Here is a 24,615-nt window from a genome sequence, read left to right as displayed (position 1 = left end):
AAAAAAAGGCACAAAAGGGGACAAATCAATGGGGTTGTTTTTCCCACCCTAAATTTCACAACACTGAAAAGGAATGAAAAAGGTATACGTGAGAAAGCAGAAAAGGGAGTTTGAGGAATGAAACATGGTAGAAGAATGTGTCACACTCCAAACAGTGAGAGAACAAATATTACCCTCCCAAAATTCAACATCCCATGTTACCTCTTGAACCACCTACATTAAACCTATTATGGAAAAAAAAAAAGTTTAAGTTGCCATACAAGGAGCAGTTAAACTAGATTTAATGCACAGCGGTTGTGTAGAGAAGCAGATTCCTCTGGACTAGCCTCTTGCCCCATTTGACGTGGGTTAGACTTATTATGAAGAGTGAGACTGAAGGCAGGCCACAAATGGTACCAACAGACCAGTGGAATTCCGGGGTGCCGTAACCAGGAGAGCTGGCAGGGAGCCATCACCACACTGCCAAAGCGCACAGTGCAGTATGCCCAAGATCAATGAAGCAACATGCTTCTCTCTGCATGCAAAGCTTGAACATAGGTAATGATAAGAGAAGAAAGGAAATCAGTCATACTGTGCATTGCACAATCACCCCTCCAAACTTGCTGAGGACCCCAGACTAAAAAGAGAAAATGCACAAAAGCACACGAGCTTGATTTCTTTGGAAGACCCACCCTCCCCCTACCCACCCCACCCGCTTCCCAACCCTAGATCAACTGGGGTGAGATTTAGGGAAGGTGAAAAGCTGTACACAGTATTCTGTACCAGACAGGTAACAAGTGAACCTAAATCTCTCCCACCAATGGCATCTCTCTGTTACTGAGGGTCTCAGGAAGCAGTGAGAAGATAAAGTAAAAGGGACTTCCTTATACTGTCCTTGGGGATCTTACAAGGTATTTCTTCAAACTGAACATACTTTACTCCTGAAATCTAGTGGCTTTAGAATCTAAAAAAGGCTTAGTAGATAATAGAACACTTTATACATGATAAAACACATGGTTTTCCATTTTGTGTGTTTTTGATATTAGTAGTCTCAAATAAAGATGGAGCTATTTATGTCAATGACTTATCATGATAAGAAATGCTATAAAATACCATTTTCTCTCTACATGCTTTCCTTTTAGATGTGATGCTCTCCCCGGTTTCATCTGCCACCTGTATGAGAACAATGCTCCCCAATCCCTATTCCTTACCTCTCATGTGAGCTCTAGTCCTGCACTTTCAAGCTCCCACTAGAAATTTCCAAGTATCCAGTTAACACCTCGAGCTAAACAAGCAAAGCATATGGGTTCACTGCTATCCTTTCTTTACTACAGCTCTACCCTGACTTGGGTTGTTTTTTGTTTTGGGGGGGTTTTTTTGCATTATTATCACCAGAATCCCATTAACAAAGACTCAGAACCATAGATCATGATTAAAAGCCTTCTGCTTATTTCCCAAACCCAATAAACTCTGAAAGCCTGTCTATTTTTCCCTTCCCATCCCCTCAGCTGTCCTCCCACACACCTTCCAGATCATTTCTCTCCTAGATCATTTCTAACAAGAGCATGCTCAGACCTTTGCCATAACCCTTACGTGATTGATAATCCCAACTTTATCGTTCCACACTCATCAACCAGGGCCACATACCACCCCTCCAACTGTCAAACAGATTCTCCTAGACGATGTTTAGAGTTCCCCACAAATTACCAATTAACGAAGTTCCATCCAGGCCCTCGACAACCTAGCTCTGCCCTGCCCTTTCCAGCTTCATCTCTCCTCCTCCTTCATTGGCAAACGCGACAGAGTCTAATTAGACTACTTAATGTCTCTTGCTTACTGCTTTGGGCTTTCCCAATTTGACACAGTTCTCATACTGCTCTTTTTTTGGAATACCCTCTCCTGCACTAAACTTTTCAACATCTCTGTATTTCTACATGCCACTCCTTCCACAAAGTTTCCTGATACCCCCAGGCAGAAGAGATCTCCTTCCCAGCATTCTACCACTGTTAGGCCCGTCAGCACTATACAACCGTAGACTTTAAATACACTACATGCTTTCCTCTTTAAGAGCAAGAACTAACTTGCTTCTCCCTTTGTTTTTCCCCATAGCACCTACCAAACAGCTTTACATACAGCAGATACTCAACAAATGCGTGCAAAATAAATAATAAATCAATCTCTTAAAAGTCACAGTGGCACCAGTGACCCAATGTTACAAATAGAGTGATTTTTAACTATATCATTATTCCACCTGATCCTCAAGAAATACCCTTAGGGCAGTTAGGGGCCAATAATTCCTATTTTATAAAAATTCAAGATGCAAGGAGGTTGTTATTTATGCACAGAGCAGTCTTCTGAGTGTAATTTAGCCTATAAAGGTCCAGTAACTAATTCAATGTCACCCTGTTGATCTGTGGCACATTTCTGCTGAAATGATACTTCTGTTGCTAACTTTCCTTCTGGCTTACTTCAGGATATCTCCAGAACCTTACTCCATCAAAGCAATCTTCTACAGGTGAGAAAATGCACATCTCCTCTAAAATCTAAGTTTTAGGGGTATTTCTCTGCCCCACAAGTTGTCAACAAATATACACTGGCATATATAGCCTCTTAGTTTAAAATTTACTAGGCTTCAGAGTAGGGGAAGGTGTGAAAACCTCCTATAATAAGCTTTTTTTTTTTTTTTTTGGCGGTACGCGGGCCTTTCACTGTTGTGGCCTCTCCCGTTGCGGAGCACAGGCTCCGGACGCGCAGGCTCAGCGGCCATGGCTCACGGGCCCAGCTGCTCCGTGGCATGTGGGATCCTCCCAGACCGGGGCACGAACCCATGTCCCCCGCATCGGCAGGCGGACTCTCAACCACTGCGCCACCAGGGAAGCCCTATAATAAGCTTTTTAAAAAGGTATCGATTGCCATATACTTGGAAAGAAGGTAATCAACCCATTATATTTCCCTGAGATAAGAAGACATTTCTAAGATACTATGAGAGCAGCTTACAGACAACTGGGGGTAGCTTTCCAGCCCTCATCAGTTTCTGCTTTGTTTCAAGCCAGGAGTAGGCAACTACACCCTCTGAGCCAAATGCTAGCCTGCTGCCCACTTTTGTAGATAAAGTTTTATTGAAATACAGCTGTGCCTATTCCTTTATGTATATAGTCTACTGCTGCTTGCGGCTACAAGGACTGAATTGAATAGTTGTTACAGAAACCACACAGCTGCCTAAACTATTTACTATCTGGCCCTTTATAGAAAAGGTTTGCCAACCACTGTTTTAAGCTATACAAAATTATACTTCTTTCCCCATGAACATCACTTTCAAGAATTCGCCTTTAGTAAATAAGAACACAAGTGCAAACAAGAATGTTCATATGGAAGCAGTACTCTTTGTAAAAGAAAAGAACTGGCAGCAACCTCAACGTCCACAAACCAAGAACCTGTTAAGTAAATTATGGTACAATGATATACTGAGAATCCATTAAAAATTATGATGGCTATCTTTACTTACAGACATGGAAAGATATCTATGACATGGTTGAGTTAAAAAAAAAAGTCACATATCCATAATCCTTTTATATAACTAGCATCTATCCATATATCCGTATGTATCTGTAAATGAAAAAAGATGACTAAAAAGATGTTAATTAAATGGTTCCTTAGTGGCACCCTTTCAGATAGTGTTTATTCTTTGTAGTTTTCTTAATGAGATCTTTACTGTAAAGATGTACCCTTTATACGAGCTGTAAAAAAAATCAGTTTAAAACTTTTAAAAGTTAAAGTCAGCGAGTTAAGTTTAGGATTTGCGTTTTATAAAAAGAACAGGGTTTTTGGTTTGGTTGTTACCATTTCTAATTTACCTTTTTCTTTGTTTTAAACACAGAAAGGCTCTTAGATTCACCAATAGCCTGCACATCTATAAAGCGGCATCCCCACAGAATGTGGCAACCTCCTTACCAGACTGTAAAAGTCCCCTTACAAAAGCATACATGAGCTAGGAGGAAGAGGTTAACAGACCAGTCCCTCGATGGAAATGTATTAATTCAATCGGTGTCTTGCTTCTGGATTACCATAAAAAGGTTCATAAAGTACCCAAAAGCCACATAAGATTTTAGAATTATGCTGCTCAATGACTGATGCTCAGTGAAGAGTCCGAAAAGGGAGATTTTGTTCCCCTCTCATTTTCTTCAACAAAAGTAAGCTTCTGCAAGATTGGCACAAGTGTTTTTTAAACTGGTAACTGAAAAGGCTAAGTGTGTACATGATACAATTATTAAGAACCCAGTACCACCACTAATAAAGAGATGCTAACTGAACACTGCATAAAGCTTGCAAATTAATGACAACAGGAACAACTGAGGAAGAAATTGCTAACAGCAGCCAACACAGCTCACCCTCTCTGTGCAGGACTTCACAGCTACCATTTCTAACCCTCATTTTATAAATGAAGTGAGTTTCCAAAGTCACATAAAGAAGGGGTAAATTCAAGTGCAAATACATCTGGCTTGAAAGCCTATACTCTTCCACCCATGCTGATAAATAGAAATTGTATTTCTAATGAAGTACTACACAAAATCCCAAAATAAATCTAGCAGATGAAAAAACTTGAAATTCCTGGTTTATAAAAATATTACAAAATTACCATGTCAATTAATTTGTTTTATAAGCAATTTATTTAAAACAGTATGTTTCTTAAAACATTTTCTCAGAGTTAAATCTACCCATATTCTCCATCCTTACATTTATTCATGTATGCATATGATACGTGTACATCTTTTACAGATATGCTATAGCATTATATAGAGCACAACTTTTTAATATTGTCAAACTGAAGTAGAGTCTGTATACATTTGTGGGCACAGATTTCTGTTAAACATAAAGCTGTGACTTGGTTTTTTATGACTCTTCCCACAGTAAAATTACTTCACTGCTCTGGATTAAACAAAATCTGTGCCCTGAAAATTAACATGTGCTGTACAATGATATAATTAAATTTTTTTTACATTGGTATTTACCCCCACTATTTTTCTCTTAGCTATAGCCTCTTCTCAAATTAGGTAGAGATTAGGCTTTCCTGTGAATTCCCCATAATTGCACCTCCAAGTTCAAGATGATAAACAAACCCTTTAACTCCCAGATTAAGGAGTTATGCTATGCCTCCTTCTTGGGGGTGTAGGGGCATTAGACTATGGTTTTCTAAGCAGTTATTCCACGGATCCCTAGTAGAAGCCTAAAAGATAGGACTCTGCGACTAGACCCTTTTCATCTAGAGCAGCTCTAACTTTTATCAGTTCTGCATGTTGGCTTCCTTGTAAAATTTAATTTGAAAGGAAAAACAAAAAACAGCAGGTTCAACAACTAACTTTTATTCTTTTTTTTTTTTTTTATAGCCGGCTTAAGTTATAGACGGATGAAGAATGTGGGAGAGGAAAAAGCAAAGACTTTGGGGGTCAAACTTGCTGGATACAGGTTTGAGACCTTTATTTCCTCATCTGTAAAATGAAAATAACTGTACCTGCCCTGAATGCTTTTGCAAGAGCTGAGAAAGACAAAGTGGGTACCACCTCTAGTACAGTGTGTGAGCTAAGAGGTAGCTATGAAATGATTAGTTTTTAATCCTCATTCTTTTACTCTTAGCAACAGGTGAAAGTAAATGCTAAGCCAAATATTTATTTTAGATAGAAGATGGAGTATGTTCAAACTAGTGTTGGCTAAAAGAAATGAGATGTTAAGCAAAATAACAATGCTAATCAAAGACCATCTATGACAATATTAATGTACTACTCATGAGAACACAATTACTTTTGATAAAAACATAATCCAGATTTAAAAACAATAAAAGCAGCACATTTTGCTCAACAAATATTTCCCAAGCCGTTAACTACACTTAAGGCATTGTGCAAGACTGTAAATGAAGATAAAATATTACCCCAATACACGTGTAGGTTGCTTGCTACTATTTTAATTCTACTAAAAGGTGTAAACACTATTTGCTTTAGTGTGACCCTGATTCCATGAATACAAGTGAATATTCACAAAGCCAGGGATAGAGGCCAGGGTGCCTGTATAATGGAACTTCTAGCTCTATTACCAAGTGCTAATGATAATGAGTATCATAAAGCAGGAAGCTTTGATTCAAGCAAGTGATTAGAACTGATGATACAAAGGTAAACAGAACTCAACAGAATTTGCCAACTTGGCTTCTAGTCTATCGTTAGCCATAACTGATATCTCAGAAATAATAGCATCACTCTGACATCCAGGAAGGCCATCCCAGTGAGAATTTTGCAGAGTGGCAAAAACACAAGACTAATGGATGATACAAGTGATTCTCAAAAAAAAGAAAAAAGAAAAAAGAAAGTTGCCTGCCAATGCCTAATACCTCCTTTCCTACAGATACCTGGAGAAATTAAAACTTTTTTAAAAATTTACCCCCTTTTTTACAAAAATTGAAGCTTTCCAAGGGAAGCTTGCCACAGGGCAAGCTCAAAGAATAGGATCTACAGTTTACTGAACACCTACTATGTACATGAGCTTCACAGGTGTTTTCTCATTTCATCTTCCTGACAAATTCTCTAGTTTTCTTTTCCCCATTTTAACACTGAAGAAAATAAAGGTTAGGGATAAAGTGACTCACCCAAGGTCACAAGACTAATAAGTGACAACAACAGAATCTCAACTCAGGACCAATCTTTTAACTCCCCCAAACCCCTCAACTCCCACCAGAGTTCTGCAATCCCAAACAATACTGGCTGGTACAATGGGAAGAGAAAAATGCTGAAAGAACAATTATTAATATTTTAAAGAAAGCTTGATTTTTTAGGGAAAAAATCCTAAGTCAACTTTAATTTTCATCTTAAGGAGACATGATACTGGAGTATTTCTACTCTTTCCCTCTTGGATTATAAAGGGAAATTTTTAATAAATCAGAAAGGTTTTGAAAACAACCACAACATCCTTTTTATAATCAAAAACTGCTTCCATAATCAGGATAACAATTTTTTTTTAGATAATCTAAGCATACATGATAGACTTTTTTTCTCAATTTGGCACTGCTGACAAGTTTTTCTACTATTTAGGAAAAAGAATTAACTTTGAAATTGGCTGTAAGGGAAAAAAAATCCAGCACAAAGTAAGTTTAATATCCCTCTGAAAAGTGCACTTTAAAATTTGGAACTAAAAACAAGAATCATAAAAAGAAAACTTCCATCACCACTTTATTACATTCAACAGAGTAAAAAGAATTCTTAAAGTGAGTATTCTCTAGAATGTAACGGAAATTCTAATGAATTCATCAAAAATTTGAAGTGCCAAGTCCACACATAAATCTTGATTTTGCTATAGAGTTGACTGCTTGTTGGTTTAAGACCTCCCATAAACAATGTGAATCTGTTTATAGATAATAAACCATCTATGGACAGCACTAATCAGATTAAACTCGAGGTCTATCTTGACAAAACCATCGTTTTACAGAAATACATAAATCATGTACCAAAAACTCTATAAACATGGCACATAGCCCCACTCATAGTTTACTTTTTTGTGGTATATTCTTGACTTAAATTTCTGTTACATAACATTAAAAAAATTTATCAATGTAAAACTATCCTGGCTTAACAACTCTAAAATGTTTTTCCTTGCGTTCATTTGGCAGTTATCAAAGTGTGCAAGTACACACAGGCACACACACATACGCAACTCTATGTATATTATATATGCATTATTAAGGAAGAGAAAAATGACTCATCACAAGAGCATGAAATCAAAGAAAGTATTAAGGTTTGAAAGTGACGAGAAACAGGTAATTCAAAACTAAATTCAAATTATGATGATATGTTTACTTAGGTAAGCCCAAGATAATCCATACGTCTCTTATTCACAGGGAAAAAGTCAGACACATGAATATTCTATAAAGTCCCAACGCAAAATCAGAAGGCCGTTCCATACATCCACATTTTAATCTGTTATAAATTAACTTGAGTCAGATCAAATCATGAAGCCATCCTGACTGCTACACGTAACCTGCACAATTACAACCCAAGTCAAATCGTACGCACCCTCAGTAACCATACCTAAAACAAGTGGAACAGTGAAGGAGCAGGCTAGAGTTTCCCCTGGAGAGGGACAGGGGTCAGGGCAATCTTCAAAATGGCTATATCTGAGACAACTGCAAAACCTGAGAATGTCCTCAAACCCTAAAGATGCTCACAGGGCTTCACAACAAGGTCTCTTTACAAGATCCACAGCCCAGATGACCTGCATCTTTCAAACTGTCCTATTCCCAGAATTCCTGATTTTAAATCACACTGGAAACCTTTGGCTGCAACTGAACTAGAATGGTTCTGCTTCACCCTTCTAAACAGCAATGAGGTGGGGGAGAACAGTGCCATACTTAATCCTGTTTTGTTTCAAACTCTCGGACCTTCTGCATTCCAAAATTGTATCCCTCTGACTAATATAAACCGTTATGAGAGAAAAGGTTTAAAAAAAAAAAAAAACCCACATACCCCAAAGCAGCCAGTGAGAAGGAATGAGGGAGTAGTACTGGTAACATACGGTACCATGAGCTGCAGTGGCCTCCCCGTCAGTGGTGCAAGGGTCACAGATCACTCCTGGCCTTCGGGCCGACAGCAAAGCACAGCCCAGGGAGGGGGGGGACAGGGACCGGGCGGGGAGGGGCCCCTCGCTGCTCTCGGGCAGTTTACACAAGAAGGCAGCTCAGCTCCTTTCTGGCGCATTCCTCCTCTCTATCTCCCAACTTCTCTGCATGTGTCCTGCCGTATTTTCTTCAGCTGGTAATTGTCCGGATGGCCAGACTTTAAACAGCCACAGTTTAGGAAAAAGCGAAACCCTTCTAAGTGACCATCACAGCAAATCAGCTTCACGCTGGTGGGTAAAATTTTCCAAGGGAAGTGTTCTTCTGATAGTTCCTGAGTCTCTAAGTGCACCCCCCCGCCCCCGCCCTCACAAGCCGCCACACACACTCCCCTAGAGGGCGAAATGCACTGTGGCAATAAAACATTCATGCGACTTGGAATTTTAACACAATGCCATTTCCCTAGTTTAACCTGAAAGGAATGCACTAGTCACAACAGACTACATCATCCTGCCATTAAACCCTGCCAAGGAACCGCTTTTTTGGCCCTCCCGGGCCAGCTTTGACGGGAAAGGAGTACACAGACCCACACACTGAGCACAGAGGGGCCACCTCTGCTTCCTTGGCAGGGCCCAGCAACACCCTACTCTTGAACGTGACCCCTGACCCCTTGCATTGTGACCGGCCTGTGATGCGTGTGTCACTCTGGCACTTCTGCAGAGCCACACACTGCGCTGGCCATTGGCGGCTCCCTCTCGACAGGACTTGGGCCGACGCCAGAGGTTCTCTCTTATTATTAGTGCTACTATTGAAAGGCTCGTGTTGAAGGTGGGGAGGCTTTTGCCTTGTGCTGGAGAGGGGTCTGTTTCTCTTTTTCCTTTGTTTGTCTTAGACTTTTTAAAAAACAAACTTTGCATTTGCATTCATAATTAGGTTATGATTACTGACAAACTGGTTTGCTTTGGGGACTACTTATCAAAGCTGCCAGTTCTTCCGCATATAAGTGACATTTAATTTAGACTTACAAAATACAAAAACAGAAATTATTCTGACTTCTCTGGAGAATTTTAGAGGAAAACTCAAAGGTGTTGAACTCTAAAACATCCACACTTAACCATTTCATGTTAAAGTACTATCACACAACAATCAAGGAATAAGTTAGTTTTTTGTTGTTTTTTTTAAAAAACCTAGATGTATTGATTTATTACTTGTGCAGAGATGTCTGCCTTCCAAGGAACAGAAGCGACAAACTAAGGGACAAGGAAAACCATGTGTACAACAAATAAAAAATTGAAAATCACATTAAAGGTTTTTAACTGTTTGAAGTAATTTTTAACTCTGCTGTGATGCCAATTTGGCCCTTTATAGCCGATCACAAAATTATTGATTTTTTATTAATTTTGGAAGTTACAAGATACCATAATTTTGCCCCTCCAACATCCTTCTTCCTTTATCCTCAACTTCTCTCTCACTACTAACGTATGCCTTCCAGATTTTTCTACTTTTCTGATTTTTTTTTCTTTTCTCATCATTAACTATTTTCATATGGGGCACTTTCACTTTCAACTTTGCCCTACTATTTTGTCTTCTAATCCATCCTCTCTACTCTAGTCACAGGCCATTCTAAGAAGTGGCAAGTCCCTCCTTCTGGCCCTGACCCTGAACTACAGCCAGGTGAGCTGATTATCCCTGCAAAAGGCAGAAGGTGTTCCAGCTTTAATCTCCTAGAATGAGGCCACATTCCCTACTGCAACAATTGAAGAACATCTTACTTCATCTAAGAGAACACCCAAAATGATGATCGCTATCAGGTTAACATGCACATAGAAAATAAAGCCAAATTGTCTCCTTTAGCATAAATTTTGTCTCCTTAGTTAGTCTTAAGCTCCAGTTAAAAGACTTCTTTTTCCTTTCCTTTAAACAGAAATTATCATGCCTTGAAGAGTCATTCTAATCCCAAACCATGTTAATTCTAGCTAGGAGGACAGCAATTAATTTAAAAAAAAAAAAAGGAATTATACCTGACTTGGGGAACTGGGTGGGAAATCAAGCCAACAGTGAAGCAAAGATTATCAAATCCTATGTGAAATATTTCCATTTCAAAATGTAAATGCTGAAATCAAACTGTCATTTTAATCTATATGAAACAACAATAGAGACATTTGATTTTTTCAAGTAATCTGGCTTATTACCAATGTATATTCAAATTCTAATTTTTATGTTAATAGAGGGAAATGTAGTAAAACTGCAGACAGCACCACTTAAAGCAATGAGATTAAAATTACAGAGGATAATTTCTATTTAAGTTCAGACAGATACACTTTTTTGCTCATATCAAATTAATCAACACAGTGGTTTCAAAGCATCTTGGCCCAATATCCAGAGAAAGAAGAGTGAAGGTCTGTGATCGTGCACATGCAGCATGTTAAACCTCTCAACTGTGATGCGGTTCCTCTGAAGACCTCTGGAACTTTCAGACACATTGCTAAAAATAAGCAATAACCCATCCCTTATTTCTAAATAAAAAATTGTCCACCGATTTTATAATCTTAATACTGCTATGGTACAGTGATGCATCATGAGAAAATCATATTTTTATAGGAAATTGTACCAATACAAACAAGGAGAATCAGAATCATCCAAAACCTGCTAGAAAAGAAAGTTATATCAATAAGTTCACTGAATTGCATAAAGTTGTACAAATCCAAAAGTTTTGCAGAAATATAAACATTTTAGAGGGTACATGTGTATGATCAAATCTGTGATAACCATGAGTGATTTTCATTTTCCTTTAACCAAAAGAAAACATTACTGTGTTAAATGGCACTTAGAAATACAAATTTTAAAGTTTTGTAAGTTACCTTTTAGCTTCTAGAAAGCAAAATAGGTGAGGTGTTTCTCACCAACTCCTATTAAGATGAGCACAAACAAGCATGTGTTAATCTGTTCTTCTCAACAAGAGTCTACTTGGAGCTACCCACCCCTAGTTGTCCCGCCACGGACCCGTCCCCACCACACACACACACACACACACACACACACACACACACACACACACACACACACACACACACACACGCAGTTAGACTCGAACCCTGAGTGAGGGCAACCCTCAGAGACAACAAGATGAGACAGGAAAGGAAATGTGTGGCTAGAAGAGGGAAGGAAGAAAAAGGAAAGAGAGACAGTAGGATGAAACCAGACTGAAAGAAACACAAGCAACAGGAAAGAAAAGGACGAGAGAGACAGAGAATGAGACAGGGAGGAGCAAAACGGAAAGGGAGAGAGAAGAAAGGGGAAACTGCAGGGAAAAAACGGATGGCTAGGGAGAGAGGAGGTACCAGAGCCCCACGACACAACAGTGGATCAAGCAGCTGGCTGGAGATGCTAATTCAGTGCTTTAACAAATCAATGCCACTTGAAAAGTACAATGCGAGCCCTCACTGGGTAGATGTCAGGGGACTGAGAAAATGCATTCTCAAGTATTTCACATTAAGAGGGAATAATGTGTTAATTTATAACTCTTCACCCTCTACACTTGGATTATCTATCTGTGTCAGCGATTTGACTTCTTAAATTTATCAAAAAGGCACGCAAAGGGAGGCAGCTCTGGCTGCACCACTGGGAAATGAAGTTTCAGAAGAGCCTGTCCTGGGCAGCCTTGCGGTTCTTTTCACTTTCCGATTTGGGCTGAAGTGTCAGTAGGGGTGGCAGGAAGGAGTGAGCATTTGAAGGCGAGATCGAGGGAGGAGGGGATCTCCTGGTCCAGTTACTAACACAGCCCAAGGAAAGGCTTTCTTGGCCTGTGGTTGATTGCATTAGGTACCATCCATCAAAAGTGACACAGAAGAAAAGGAATAACTTGAATCAGCAACCCCGAGCTGCCATCATCAGAATTTACTTTACGGAAACTTACTTAAGTCTCTCGGCACACCCAGCGGAAGAGAAGCTGCTGACAATTGGGCTCTAATTAGACAGTACTCTCGCAATGCCACCGGAGTCCCATAGACAGAGCTTATCAACATAGGAAGGGAAGGGAGGGCGAAGTTTATTTTATTTGGTTAGTTCTGAGAAGGGGAAGGGAGATGTTAAAGAACTGATATATTACACCCCAGCATTCAGGAGCCTAATGTTTCTTTCTTAAGAAAAACCTATTTTATTAAACATCAGATTCTTGTAATCGTTTCCTAATTGTTCCTTAATGTAACTTTAGCCAACTTTTAATATGACAGCACAGCTCCTAACCTGAGGGATAGAAAGACTCTTAGTATTTTTTGCTGCCAAACTTAAAGCGTTATCAGACTCAAGTTTTCAGAGTGCAAGCATTGTCAAGACACAAAGGCAAGTGTGTTAAAACTGTCGAATAAATAGAAGAGAGTTTCAAGAAAGTGTTTTAATTAAGGCGACAGCTTCAAAGATATGAAGGGGGAAAGTGATTATTACATATAAAGAAAACAAAAAAATGACCAGATTTTAACTGCTCTGAGTTTCACTTTAAGATTGTTTAAACTACACACAGCAGTGTTTTAAACTGTGGCGATGTTTTTATTTGCTACTCGTACAATTGCAACAGAAACATTCTCTTATTTTCCGGACATTCATATGTAAATGAATGCTGATGAATGGAAATGAGATGCTATACATGATGGGCAACGTGCAACATTTAATTTCAAAAACACAAAGTTACCTCACTCACTGAAGCTTGAATCTCTTTCCTTCTAAAACTAGGCCCTAAAAGAAATGAAAGACAATGACGGACCTACTTGTTTCTATTGGCTAAACACCACCTTCCACAGAACTCGTGACAGAAAATAAACGTTCTCTCCATCTCATGTTTTGCATCTTTTCTATTACACAGCTACTTTTTAAAATGAATATTTGAAGCTGATTAGAAGCTGAAATTATAAATAGCCAGAAATTTTACAGCTGCACTGAGCCAAAGGATTAAAATGTCCAAAATAGTGTGATTACTTAATGAATGTTTTATTTCTTCCAAAGGAGAAAATTAATAAGGAATTTCCTAGGTAAAGACCGTAGAGTACATTACTTTCCCTTTCCATATAATCTTAGGAGACAGACTATATGTTCTGAATTCTATGCAATGGCAGAGAATCATATGGTATGCATTTCAAGGGCCTCTATGCCCTGAGAGTAGGATTTGTCCTATCCCCGGTTTTTGCATGAATTACCATTATTGTCTGTCCCACCCATGCCACCCCCATGTAAACTATCTATTCTTATCATTATGGTAACATTAATCCATTCTCCCCTCCCCCTCGCCCACCACACTCACCTAAGGGGTTAAAAGACTTCAGTACATTTGTGACTTGTCAGTGACATATAATACCCGGGTCCTTCATGCAATCAACTTTTACTTGACATGTATTTGCTCATCACAGGACCCGCATTACTACTGGGAAAATGAAGAAAAACCTAAATTAACACTTGACATTCAATATGGTCAAGTCCTTAATTGGCTGGGCTTCCTGAGAAAGCAATTTTCTATTCCCCAAACTGTTCGCGTGTCATGTGTGGAGTGCAGCTCTTGGCCATCACTGCTGTCCCTCGCTCCCTCTAATGAGAGCAGATGAATTAGTGCTACGTGACACGATTTGAACAGGGCTTCCTCCTCTTCCCCTCCCCCCAATCTTTCTCCTATACCAGTGACAGCTGTGTGGCAAGGGAAAGAAAGAAAGAGAAATGCAAGAGCAAACAATCCTGTAAAGGATGATCATTTTTTTTAAAATGAACCTTAAATGTCTTATTGAAACTCCAGAACAACAGGGTCATTTAATTGTGGAGGTGGGGAACAAAGATCAGGGGAATTATCTGGCTATGGCTGATTTCGGTTGTATTAACTTCCAGCATGTTTCTTCCATTCCTGGCTAGTTGCAGTACTAGATTGCACTGGTCTAATTAAAATGGAATTTACATCGACTTAAAAAGTTTTTTTTAAAAGGTCTGGAGAATGGGTCAACTAGAAAAAAAAGGAACAGCATGAAATGATTATTCTTCTAAGATAAATATACCCCTGGATTAAAGAAAAAGATCTTTTCAACAAAAGTTTAGGTCTTAAGAACCTACAACACAAAACTCTGTCACTATACTTTGCTTTCAAATACTGTTCAGAATCTGAACTTAATGCTAATCACTGTATTTTAAATCATTTTGTTTAGATCCCTTTGGTTGTTGAATGTTTGCAACAAAAGCTATTTGAACACTGATTTCATTCTGTTATTTTGGAGAGAGAGGGAACATATTCTGCTTAATATGTGCTTATCTAGCTCATTAAGAAACAACTGAGGACTTCCCTGGTGGCACAGTGGTTAAGAATCCACCTGCCAATGCAGGGGACATGGGTTCGAGCCCCGGTCCAGGAAGATCCCACATGCCACAGAACAACTAAACCCGTGCGCCACAACTACTGAGCCTGTGCTCTAGAGCCCACGAGCCACAACTACTGAGCCCATGTGCCACAACTCCTGAAGCCCGCGTGCCTAGAGCCCGTGCTCCACAACAAGAGAAGCCGCTGCAATGAGAAGCCCGTGCACCACAACGAAGAGTAGCCCCCACGTGCCGCAACTAGAGAAAGCCCGCGTGCAGCGACGAAGACCCAACGCAGCCATAAATAAATAAATAAATTGTAAACAAACAAAAAAGAAACAACTGAAAGGAAGGTAGGTCAGAATTTGCTCTGTTCAAAGATACTAAAAGGTAAACTGAAGGGATTTCTCTGGGTCTTCACTTACTCATTTTGAAACCAAAGAGGAAGTAGTTTTAAATGCCTAAATTGCAAAACCAATCCGATTAGGACCAAAAAGAACTAGAGGAATTAAGAATATGTGGCAGATCATACATTTGCGAAAGTAGTCAGTCCAAAGGACATGCATCAAGTGAAAATAATTAGTTACTCACACCTTAGCACTTGGGATTTTTACTCATCTTTTTAAAACGAGAGCTAAAGCAAAGATACTACCTGTGCACTAGAAGGTATATCAAGATTGTACCAGTGCCACAAAATCAACGTAAGCATGCAAAATACAAAACTTTCTCAAGTACAGTTCCCCTGCCTCAAATAAATAGCTTGATCATTTATTAGTTATTCCTCATAATTCTGAATATAATTTAAGTAATATTTCAGTAAGAAAATTGTGAAGTAAATTTGAATACACAAAAATATGGTGAGGGGCTTCCCTGGAGGCACGGTGGTTAAGAATCGCCTGCCAATGCAGGGGACATGGGTTCAAGCCCTGGTCCAGGAAGATCCCACATGCTGCGGAGCAACTAAGCCCATGTGCCACAACTACTGAACCCCCGCTCTAGAGCCCACGAGCCACAACTTCTGAAGCCCGCGCGCCTTGAGCCCATGCTCCGCAACAAGAGAAGCCCCCGCTAGCCGCAACTAGAGAAAGTCCGCACACAGCAACGAAGACCCAACACAGCCAAAAATAAATAAATATTTATATAAAAAAATATGGTGAAACCCACTTTTGCACTCTGTTTAAAGTTATAATCTAAAGCCAAAAAACAGCTCTTTCCACATTTTATATTCATGAGAAATAACATGAAAGGAAATGAAGTTTTACAGGGTTTTTCTTAAAAAAGAGTCAATTCATAACATGATTTTAAATACTGCTACACTGACAGAAGACAAGCTGTAATGTAAGGAAACTTTTTGGACCACCTTTGATCTTCTACTTTGCTGGAACATTATCGTTTTGGATAATATGAAAACTCTAAAAGATGAGAATAATTTAGAAGTATTTTCACTGAAGCAAAACAATGCAGTGGACACCCACTCTGCATATATTATCCCTCTGGTGGCCAAAGCACTGATATTTCAAGTTGTGAAGTCTTTCAAATATACTTGAGACAGCTTGTGATTGGGCATTCTATTAGGCATCTAAAAGAAGTAAATAATTTGGTATTCTGGAAAAGCAGCTCAGTCGAATACATCCAGTTAACTGCTACAGTAGCATTATAATCACTGAGCAACAAAGGGCAGTGTATTCTGCCAACAGCTTTAGGGTGACCTTTGCAATGCTGACTAGTCCCGTCAAGTTCCATCTCTGAGACACACGGTACAGACAGGGGTGGTTTATTAACTGAGGTAGGAACTAAGACCAGGAGCCTCCAAAAGGGTAGGCATTTCACATTCAGGAAATGGGGAATTCCTTTCCCTCAGAAGAGAAGCTGAGCACCATGAGATCAGGCTGGGCAGCCCCCATATTCTTTCCCAAAGTGCTAGCCTTCTGTGGTGTAGAAACTCGCAAGTATTAGGACAGCATCAGCATCTTTTCCCACCCTCCCCTACATTTCTAAAAACTGTAATGAAATTCCAACTGGGAATTGGTAAAACAGGATCAATGACTTGAGCTCTAAGAATAAAGCTGAAAAAGAATGTTGACATCATCTCAGAGCTTTAAACAAATTGTGCGGAGTCCTGCCTTATCTGGGGTACTTTCCAACCACTGCTAACAGGGTGGACTGACAATTCAAGGGGGCAACAATGAGAGAGATGACTGCACTGGACCCGAAGATTGGATCACCTGTAGGAAAGTCAACCTTTTTGACTCAAGAAAGGCACTTCTTGGGGCTTCCCTGGTGGCGCAGTGGTTGAGAGTCTGCCTGCCGATGCAGGGGACACGGGTTCGTGCCCCGGTCTGGGAAGATCCCACATGCCGCGGAGCAACTGGGCCCGTGAGCCAAAATTACTGAGCTTGCGCGTCTGGAGCCTGTGCTCCGCAACAAGAGAGGCCGCGATAGAGAGAGGCCCGCGCGCCGCGATGAAGAGTGGCCCCAGCTCTCCACAACTTGAGAAAGCCCTCGCACAGAAACGAAGACCCAACACAGCCAAAAATAAATAAATAAATAAATAAATAAAGCAAACTGTCAACAAGTAAAAATAAACACTAAAAAAAAAAAAAAAGAAAGGCACTTCTTGATTTAAGAAAGTTAACTGTGACCATGGCAATGTGACATGCTTAAACTTGATATTCTCTTAGGGATGAGCGGGCTTTGAAGCTCATAATAAACTTAAAATGGCTCTGTGGAATGTTAAGGCTTAATGCAGATGGTTGGTGCTACTGTCATGCCTACACGAAAAGAAGTCGACCTGGAAATAACTGCATTAACGGCTCCAGGGTATTTAAAATGGAAGGCTCTCCCCCTCCCTTTTTTATTAAGAATTTTACTTTGAACCCTAAGAAGAAGCTGCATTAAGCTTCCAACTTGTTTAGCACAGCTCAAATTAAAATACTTATTCCAGTTTAGAAAGGCATCATGTTTGCCACCCACCGAGTACATGTTACCCTCACATTACACCATTCGCGAGAAGTATAAACACAGCGGAGAGAGAAATGACTGCTTTAAAATACGCTGGCACATGGAACAATAAAACTATTTCTCAAATACAAAGCACAAATGTTATTTTATAAAAATGAAGAGCATCTAAAAGGGTATATTCTTTTATCCTCCATTCTTCACCACCCTCTTAACTGCAGTGCTTCCCTCCCCTGTATTAAAGATATTTTATCTAATTCCCAGTTGAAAGGCTTCTGAAAGTGGTAAGTCCCAGCTGCGTTGATGATGAACTTCTTGCACATGGCACACCAACGTCATTCTGACACACGTACAGATGCTTTGTAACAAGCTGCACCAGTCACTTGAGTTGAAATACCTGACTTGCTATATAAAACAAACTGTTACTCTCTGGTCTTTCCTCCAGCTCAGCTCTTCTCTGCTGTTTTGGAAGCAAACCAACAGCTTGTTAATGTTGACATCAGTGATGACTCCCTTCTGATTGGTGTCTGACACTGTCCAGCAATGCTGTTCAACAAGACCCTAGACAGAACCTAGGCACACAGAGGCCCCGTTCATTTGCAGATCATTTTAACAAGATGTTCTTGTTTCCTGTTCCCACGAAAATCAATAACAGGATGACCTTCAATTTGAAATTCAAACCAATTAATTACCTGTTCTGTTGAAAATGTTGATATATGATTTGCCTAGAGAATTTCAATTATGAATAGATTATTTCTCTTAAAGAGCCCCTTCGAAAACTTTAGAAAGACACTGAAAACCTCATCTTATACAACATAAATGATGTTTTCTTGAAGCTCGTATACAATATTGGCCTTGTACGAATTAGTACGGGGAAGTTTTGCCTTGTGGTCCATCTCTTCCCCATGACATCATAATCAATTGCCTGGTAAATTATTGCGTTCCCACAAAGATTCAGGGCCAAGAATCCACTTCTTAAAGGTGAGATGAAAAGCCCTTTATAGTTGAATTCAGCTTTTCATATACATCAGTGACTGACACAAATCATGGGATTCTTTTCCAAATTTAGAAATCTCCCCTTCCTTCCCTAGAATTCTAAAATTCTTACTTTTCTACCTTTATTAAAAGTCTTTGTCCATTTTTTGTTCTGCTCATGTTTGATTTTTCTTTATATGTGGGTCATAAGAAGAAAAGCTATATACATCAAAACTCTCAGCACCAGAAATATATTTACTAAACTTTTTTTTAAATTGTGAAAAAAAAAATGAAGAATTCGGTCTCATCCCAGTGGGGAATTCCCAAGATGAATGCTCACATGCAGTGAAACTATTATCTTCATCCTTTAAAATATTACCTAAAACAGAGGTTTCTATCTGGCAGCCAGTAGGCTGAATATAGCCTACAGATGAGTTTTGTTTGGACCACACACTTTTAAAAACATTTGAAAAGGTTGCCAAGATTTAAAAATCAGGAGTTTCTGACATAAAAATCTGGATTTCTGACTTCCCATTGAAAAAAAAAAAAAGAGAGAAGAGGAAGACCTCACAACATTGGGCCTGCATTCCCACCTGGCAACAACCGGTTAGAGCTGGGGAGCTGCTACCTCACTGTGGTTGACACAAGGGCCTTCTGGTCCACCACAGTCCCCATCAGATTCAGTCCTCTTGCTTTGTTTACCTTACTTCCTCATGGCCCTTTTGGGCAACTCCTGATCTTTAAAATGCCATACTACTCCAAAGAGGGTTTACAGAGTTTGTGAAAGAAAAAGAGAAGGGTGTCTTCTCTTTCTTATTTCATGGGCTTACACAATGTAAAACAGTGGGTAGATTTTACCTCAAAATATAGTTGTTCAATCAAACATCAAGTGCAAAGCAAACTCCTTTTCATAATTAAAAAAATTTGTAAAGCAAATCCAGAACTGATGATCTTGTCTTACACAGCGGTTGAACAAAACATTTACACTAGTTTTCAATCAACCACATTCTTCTCTGCAGCCCAGAAAACATGCTCAGGTCAAACTATTACTGAGATCTACATCCATTTTGTTCCTTCACATGTTAACACTTCTGCACTTCCTTTCTTGAACGATCATATACTTAAGTGAAAACTGACCCTAATATGAAAATAGAATACATCTTCAAGGTAAATTTTAAAAGTCAACATTTAGAATGCATGAATATTATCATAGCAAATACTCATCTTTACTGGCTCCATATGTATGCCACAATCTGACATTTATACTTATATTAAATAGACATTATTGCAGGTTCAAATGACCCCAAAAGTCATGGCATATTTCTTTAAAAATGATTATTACCTAAAAGCAGATGTCTATGACAAAGTCACCATGCACTTCTATTTGCTTTTTTTCTTAACTGGAAGCAAGTGCCAGGAGAAAGTCTTTGCTATTTCACTATTTCCAATTAACCACAACAATATAGTTCTTCTATCTATTAACAGAGTTTACAAACAAATTAGAAATACCCTATTTAGCAGAGGAAAGTATCTTTTCCCTTCACCAAAGGATATCAACAGGCTACCTCTGCTGTACTGTATGGTTCAGAATGCATTAAATATGCTATGACCAGACATATTCCAACTTATTAAGAAGAAAAAAATGTAAGTCAACTTTAGGAGAGTGTTTGCAAATTATGTTTCATCATTGGCCCGCATTCTTGAAAGATTATGCGTTTCCTTCCTAACAGAGAGGCATTTTTCTTCCAGTTTCACCTTAAGAAAGTAACCCTTGAACACATGCCAAATTTACTTCACAATCAAACTTTAATCCCCAAAATCTCTTGATTCTTAACAACTCAAACAACTTTAAGTAAACAGTTCACAAAATCATAATGATCATACTGCATTCCTTAACACCCAGTTGACTAGGAAAAGAGAAAATGCCCTAAGTATGAGCTCCATAAATAGTCTTAGGCCCGACAGCTGAACAACAATGTGATATACTCCTTTTGGGAAGCATTTTTCCTTAATATCCATTATGTTTGAAATTTGAGCAATTAGAAGCAGACACCTGGAACTCAATTATTAATTTACCTCTCCCCACCCATTTTACACTTCTTTTGAAACCATCTCTTAGGTGCTTCTTAAAGAGATGACCCTGTGGGACAGCATGCATGTAACGGTTCACATTATTTTCCTTAAAACATCTTGGTATAATCTAAGACTAAACATATTCTCCTTCTTCTTTAAGAGTATCACTTTAGAAAAATTTTTAAATTTCTCAAATGACTAATGAGTAAAATGGTAAAAAACAAAAATTAAAACAAGAGTTCTAGGAAAAGTATTGATATAATTCACCACATTCATGTTGATTTATCTACTATAACATTTTAGAAAGGGGAATTTTATGGAAAAACACAGTTAATTCCCATCCATGATGACCAAAGTTTTAAAATTTTCTCCTCAGTTCACATGGCAGCTGATTGCAAATACATAAAACAGTTCTAGAAGACTCCTGATTTGTTTATTTTTGTTTGCACTTTATTGTGTTAAGATAAAAAATAAAGCATGAGATAATGAATGTTTAATATTATTTAATCTATATTCTATGGGGATGAAGGTATTACATTCACTTCTTTCTATGAATCACTGATTTCTAGGAAAGGGTATCTCAAACTAGGCTTACACTGAGGCTCATTTCAACATTCTACATTTGTTTTAAAAAAAGAGAGAGAGAGACCAAAAGTACAGGCATACCGGCACACAAAGAACAGTTGGTCATCAGCATACTCAGAAGGCAGGCAGCAGTTGGTTTACAAAGAAGTTATTAAAAATAGTTATTTGCACAAGTAAAAATTAGCACTTCTCACTTTTAACCAAAAGGGTGTTTTTAATATAATGAGCATCCAAGCTTCTCTGGTCATGAGAAAACCTGGAATATATTATACAAGCATGAATGTGGCCCAGGAAGCAGTATATGAGATGTGCTTGCTATCGACAGATTAACACTTCATTTTCATTACTCTAATCTCACCACAGGCTGCGAACACTCTTCTTTTCTTATGTGAACAACAATGGTGCAAGAAAAACCAAGCTGACAGGCAGGCAGGGTTCATTAAATGCACAAGGCCTTTATTCCCATAACACATCTCACCTATATGAAGCCAGGGTTCGGGCTCCCATGCTGGCTACTGAAACAAGCTCTCCCAGATGTTGGACTTCTCTCTCGATCCCTTCCTACTTCATTTATAATAAACGTCAAAAAAAAGAGTCAAAATGGAAAAATTCTTTTTCACAAGGAACTCCGTTTAACAGACAATAGGATTAGTAAGATATTTTAAGATTTATTCAGTCCCTGGTTACCTTCCAAAGTTGTCCAAGAAAACAAAAAAGAAGTGATTGGGAAGGGAAATGATGAGATGTTTGAAGTTCGAGTCAGAGTCTAATATTGGTATCTCCATCTCAGTTTAGTTCTAACTCATTTGAGGATAACTGTGGTTTTTCACTGGTTGAAAATGGCAATTCACAAAGTAAGAATCAATCAAGCTATTTCCCAATGAATGACACTGAGCTTCCCCAAAAAGCTACCCTCAAGGAGCAAAAAGGCTACAAAGTAAGGAATCATTAAAATGACATTCCTAACATGAGGAATTCCTTTTTAGGGTGAGCTATCCATACACTCATTGCATTTGAGGCAGCCACTGCCAAAACCTCAACAAACCTAGAAATGAATCACTTAATTCCTACACCCAACCAAAGGACAGGTGTACACTTCCTGCCTGTCTGCGCACCACATACAAATGCACTACCATGTGATATTGTAGGGTTTTAAATTTTTTCCATGGCAAGACAGTAAGTCTTTCCACAAAGTCTAGAGCAGGGCTTTGGTTTTGGTTCTTTCTGGTACTCTAACATTTATACCTAAAAAAAAAAAAAAAAAAAGGAATAAAAGAAAAGCAGTATTAGATAGAGCCACAAATAACCTACCTGACTCTTATGTTCTGACATGAGGTGAACAAGGAGGCGACTTCAGGAATATGCTCGGTGTATAATTACTGTCCCATTTCTTGCAAGTGGCCTCCCAGTCATGTCCACTGCCCTCCAGCACTGGCAGAGGGCACAGGAGTGGGCAGCTTTCTTTACCTATGCCTGATTAGGTGCCCAAATAGCCATCCTAATGATTTAAGTCAATGAAATCTTTCTTGCTTAAATTTTAATGGAAGAAAAAAAAAACATTTTTAAAACCCTAGTGATGGACATTCTCAGTTTAATATTAGTTGTGTTATTATGTTAAGCCAGCTGAAAGTAATTATTTTTGGCATGTAAAATATTCATTATCCTGAAATTTTTCTTTTTAAACTCTCAGTTCAGGTACTCTGATCATCAAGTATGAGTCCTGAAGAACTGTCTACAAAACAAATAGCCACTAAAAGACACCTTAATAAAGTTGAAAAATTCATGACAGTCACATAAAAGCACAGCAGGTCCAGGACTGGAAGCTGTGTCTTTCCCATGTAGAATAATATTTTCTAATCTTGTCCATTTTAACAGTCTCTCAGCTGTGTAGGACAATGAGTTAAAATTTATTAAATACATTGTGTTATGTATACTGCATGCTTTCAAATTCAATTTATAATGTCACCCATTAATATCAGCCCTGCCATGACTTCTTTTTTTAAAAATGTTCCAGTTAACTCTTATTAACTTCAGTTTGTCTCAAAGAGTCATACCTTCAACCTATTGACAGAAAACTTTACACGTTTTCCTTCTAACAAAATGCTCTCTTGCACAGATGTAAGTCTAACTGCACAAAATGATAAAGCCAAGAATTACTTAAAAAAAAAAAAAAGAAAAAGAGAAAAGCAAAATCTCTATTCAGCTAAGTACCTTCTTACACGGTGAAGGATCCAACTGAACTGCCTTTCAGCACCTTTGAATGATAAGCCTGGGCCCTTGGTAACACGTTTTTATCACGCCCAGACTTAGAGAACCCTTACAGAGCAGAACTCGGGACAGTCCTCCTGTCAGCACCTCCACAATGAGGACCACATCTGAGGGTGGCACCTCTTTCCCATCCCTCTGCCAGAGCGAGGTACTGCCTTTTAATTCCTTTATATTAGGGCAAGTAGACCCAGTGAAAGTAAGGAGAAATCCAGAAAAAGAAAAAAGAGGGGAAAGGAAAATAAAGTAAGAAATTATGTCTTTGGGAACAGAAATAGGAAGAAATAACAGCCTAACCATGTATTTAGGTCATTAAGTAAATGGCCGCCAACCTAACAGACTTAAAGCATCCCCCTCTCAACGACACACAAACCCTAAAGACAGTAGCAAAATAACACTGCAGTCTAAAAATACTGAGTAAATAAGATGTCAGATATGCTCAAGAGAATCCGTGCTACAATGAGTAACTTCCTACTGTTCAAGATTATTTTCATTTTCTTAACAGAAATGAAAAACTGATGAGCTTAATTAAAGAAAAACAAAAGGATATTATTTTGTTGTTAAAAGATCAATTCATTTTTTTAATTGGAATGATGATTAGTAAGCTGAGAATTTGATTTCTACGTTAGCCAGTTTGAATAATGCGTTGTTTCTCCACAAGCATTTCCATTAAGAAAGGCTCTGTGGATGAAGAAATGATACAGCTCTTCCTCTCTTCTCCTGATCTCTGACTCTGTGGCATGAAATGCTTCCCAGAGCATTTGAACAGAACAACACCACACACCACCCTCACCCAAATGAACTCTAGTCATAAATTTTTCACCTTAGGGTTTGAATGTACACTATGAAATTTGCTAGGCTTCCTA

General features: G+C 38.7%; 1 protein-coding gene across 12 annotated transcripts in view; it reads right to left on the bottom strand.

The window, feature by feature from the left end:
* The window catches only part of BNC2 (basonuclin zinc finger protein 2), a 436,262-nt gene that overhangs the window by 270,263 nt on the left and 141,384 nt on the right, over positions 1–24,615 (bottom strand). For 2 of the 12 annotated variants that reach the window (XM_082604106.1, XM_082604107.1), the window contains exon 1: positions 8,535–11,484. The exons of the other annotated variants lie outside the window; for them this stretch is intronic. In XM_082604106.1, the coding sequence (XP_082460232.1) occupies positions 8,535–8,537 (3 nt within the window). In that variant the 5' untranslated portion in view covers positions 8,538–11,484. Of the gene's footprint in view, positions 1–8,534; positions 11,485–24,615 lie in introns of those variants that run through there. 12 annotated transcript variants of the gene reach the window in all.

Source organism: Mesoplodon mirus (assembly GCF_964341445.2).
Source record: "Mesoplodon mirus genome assembly, chromosome: 1".
Classification (NCBI taxonomy): Eukaryota; Metazoa; Chordata; class Mammalia; order Artiodactyla; family Ziphiidae; genus Mesoplodon; species Mesoplodon mirus.
This window is presented reverse-complemented; position numbering and strand designations above follow the sequence as displayed.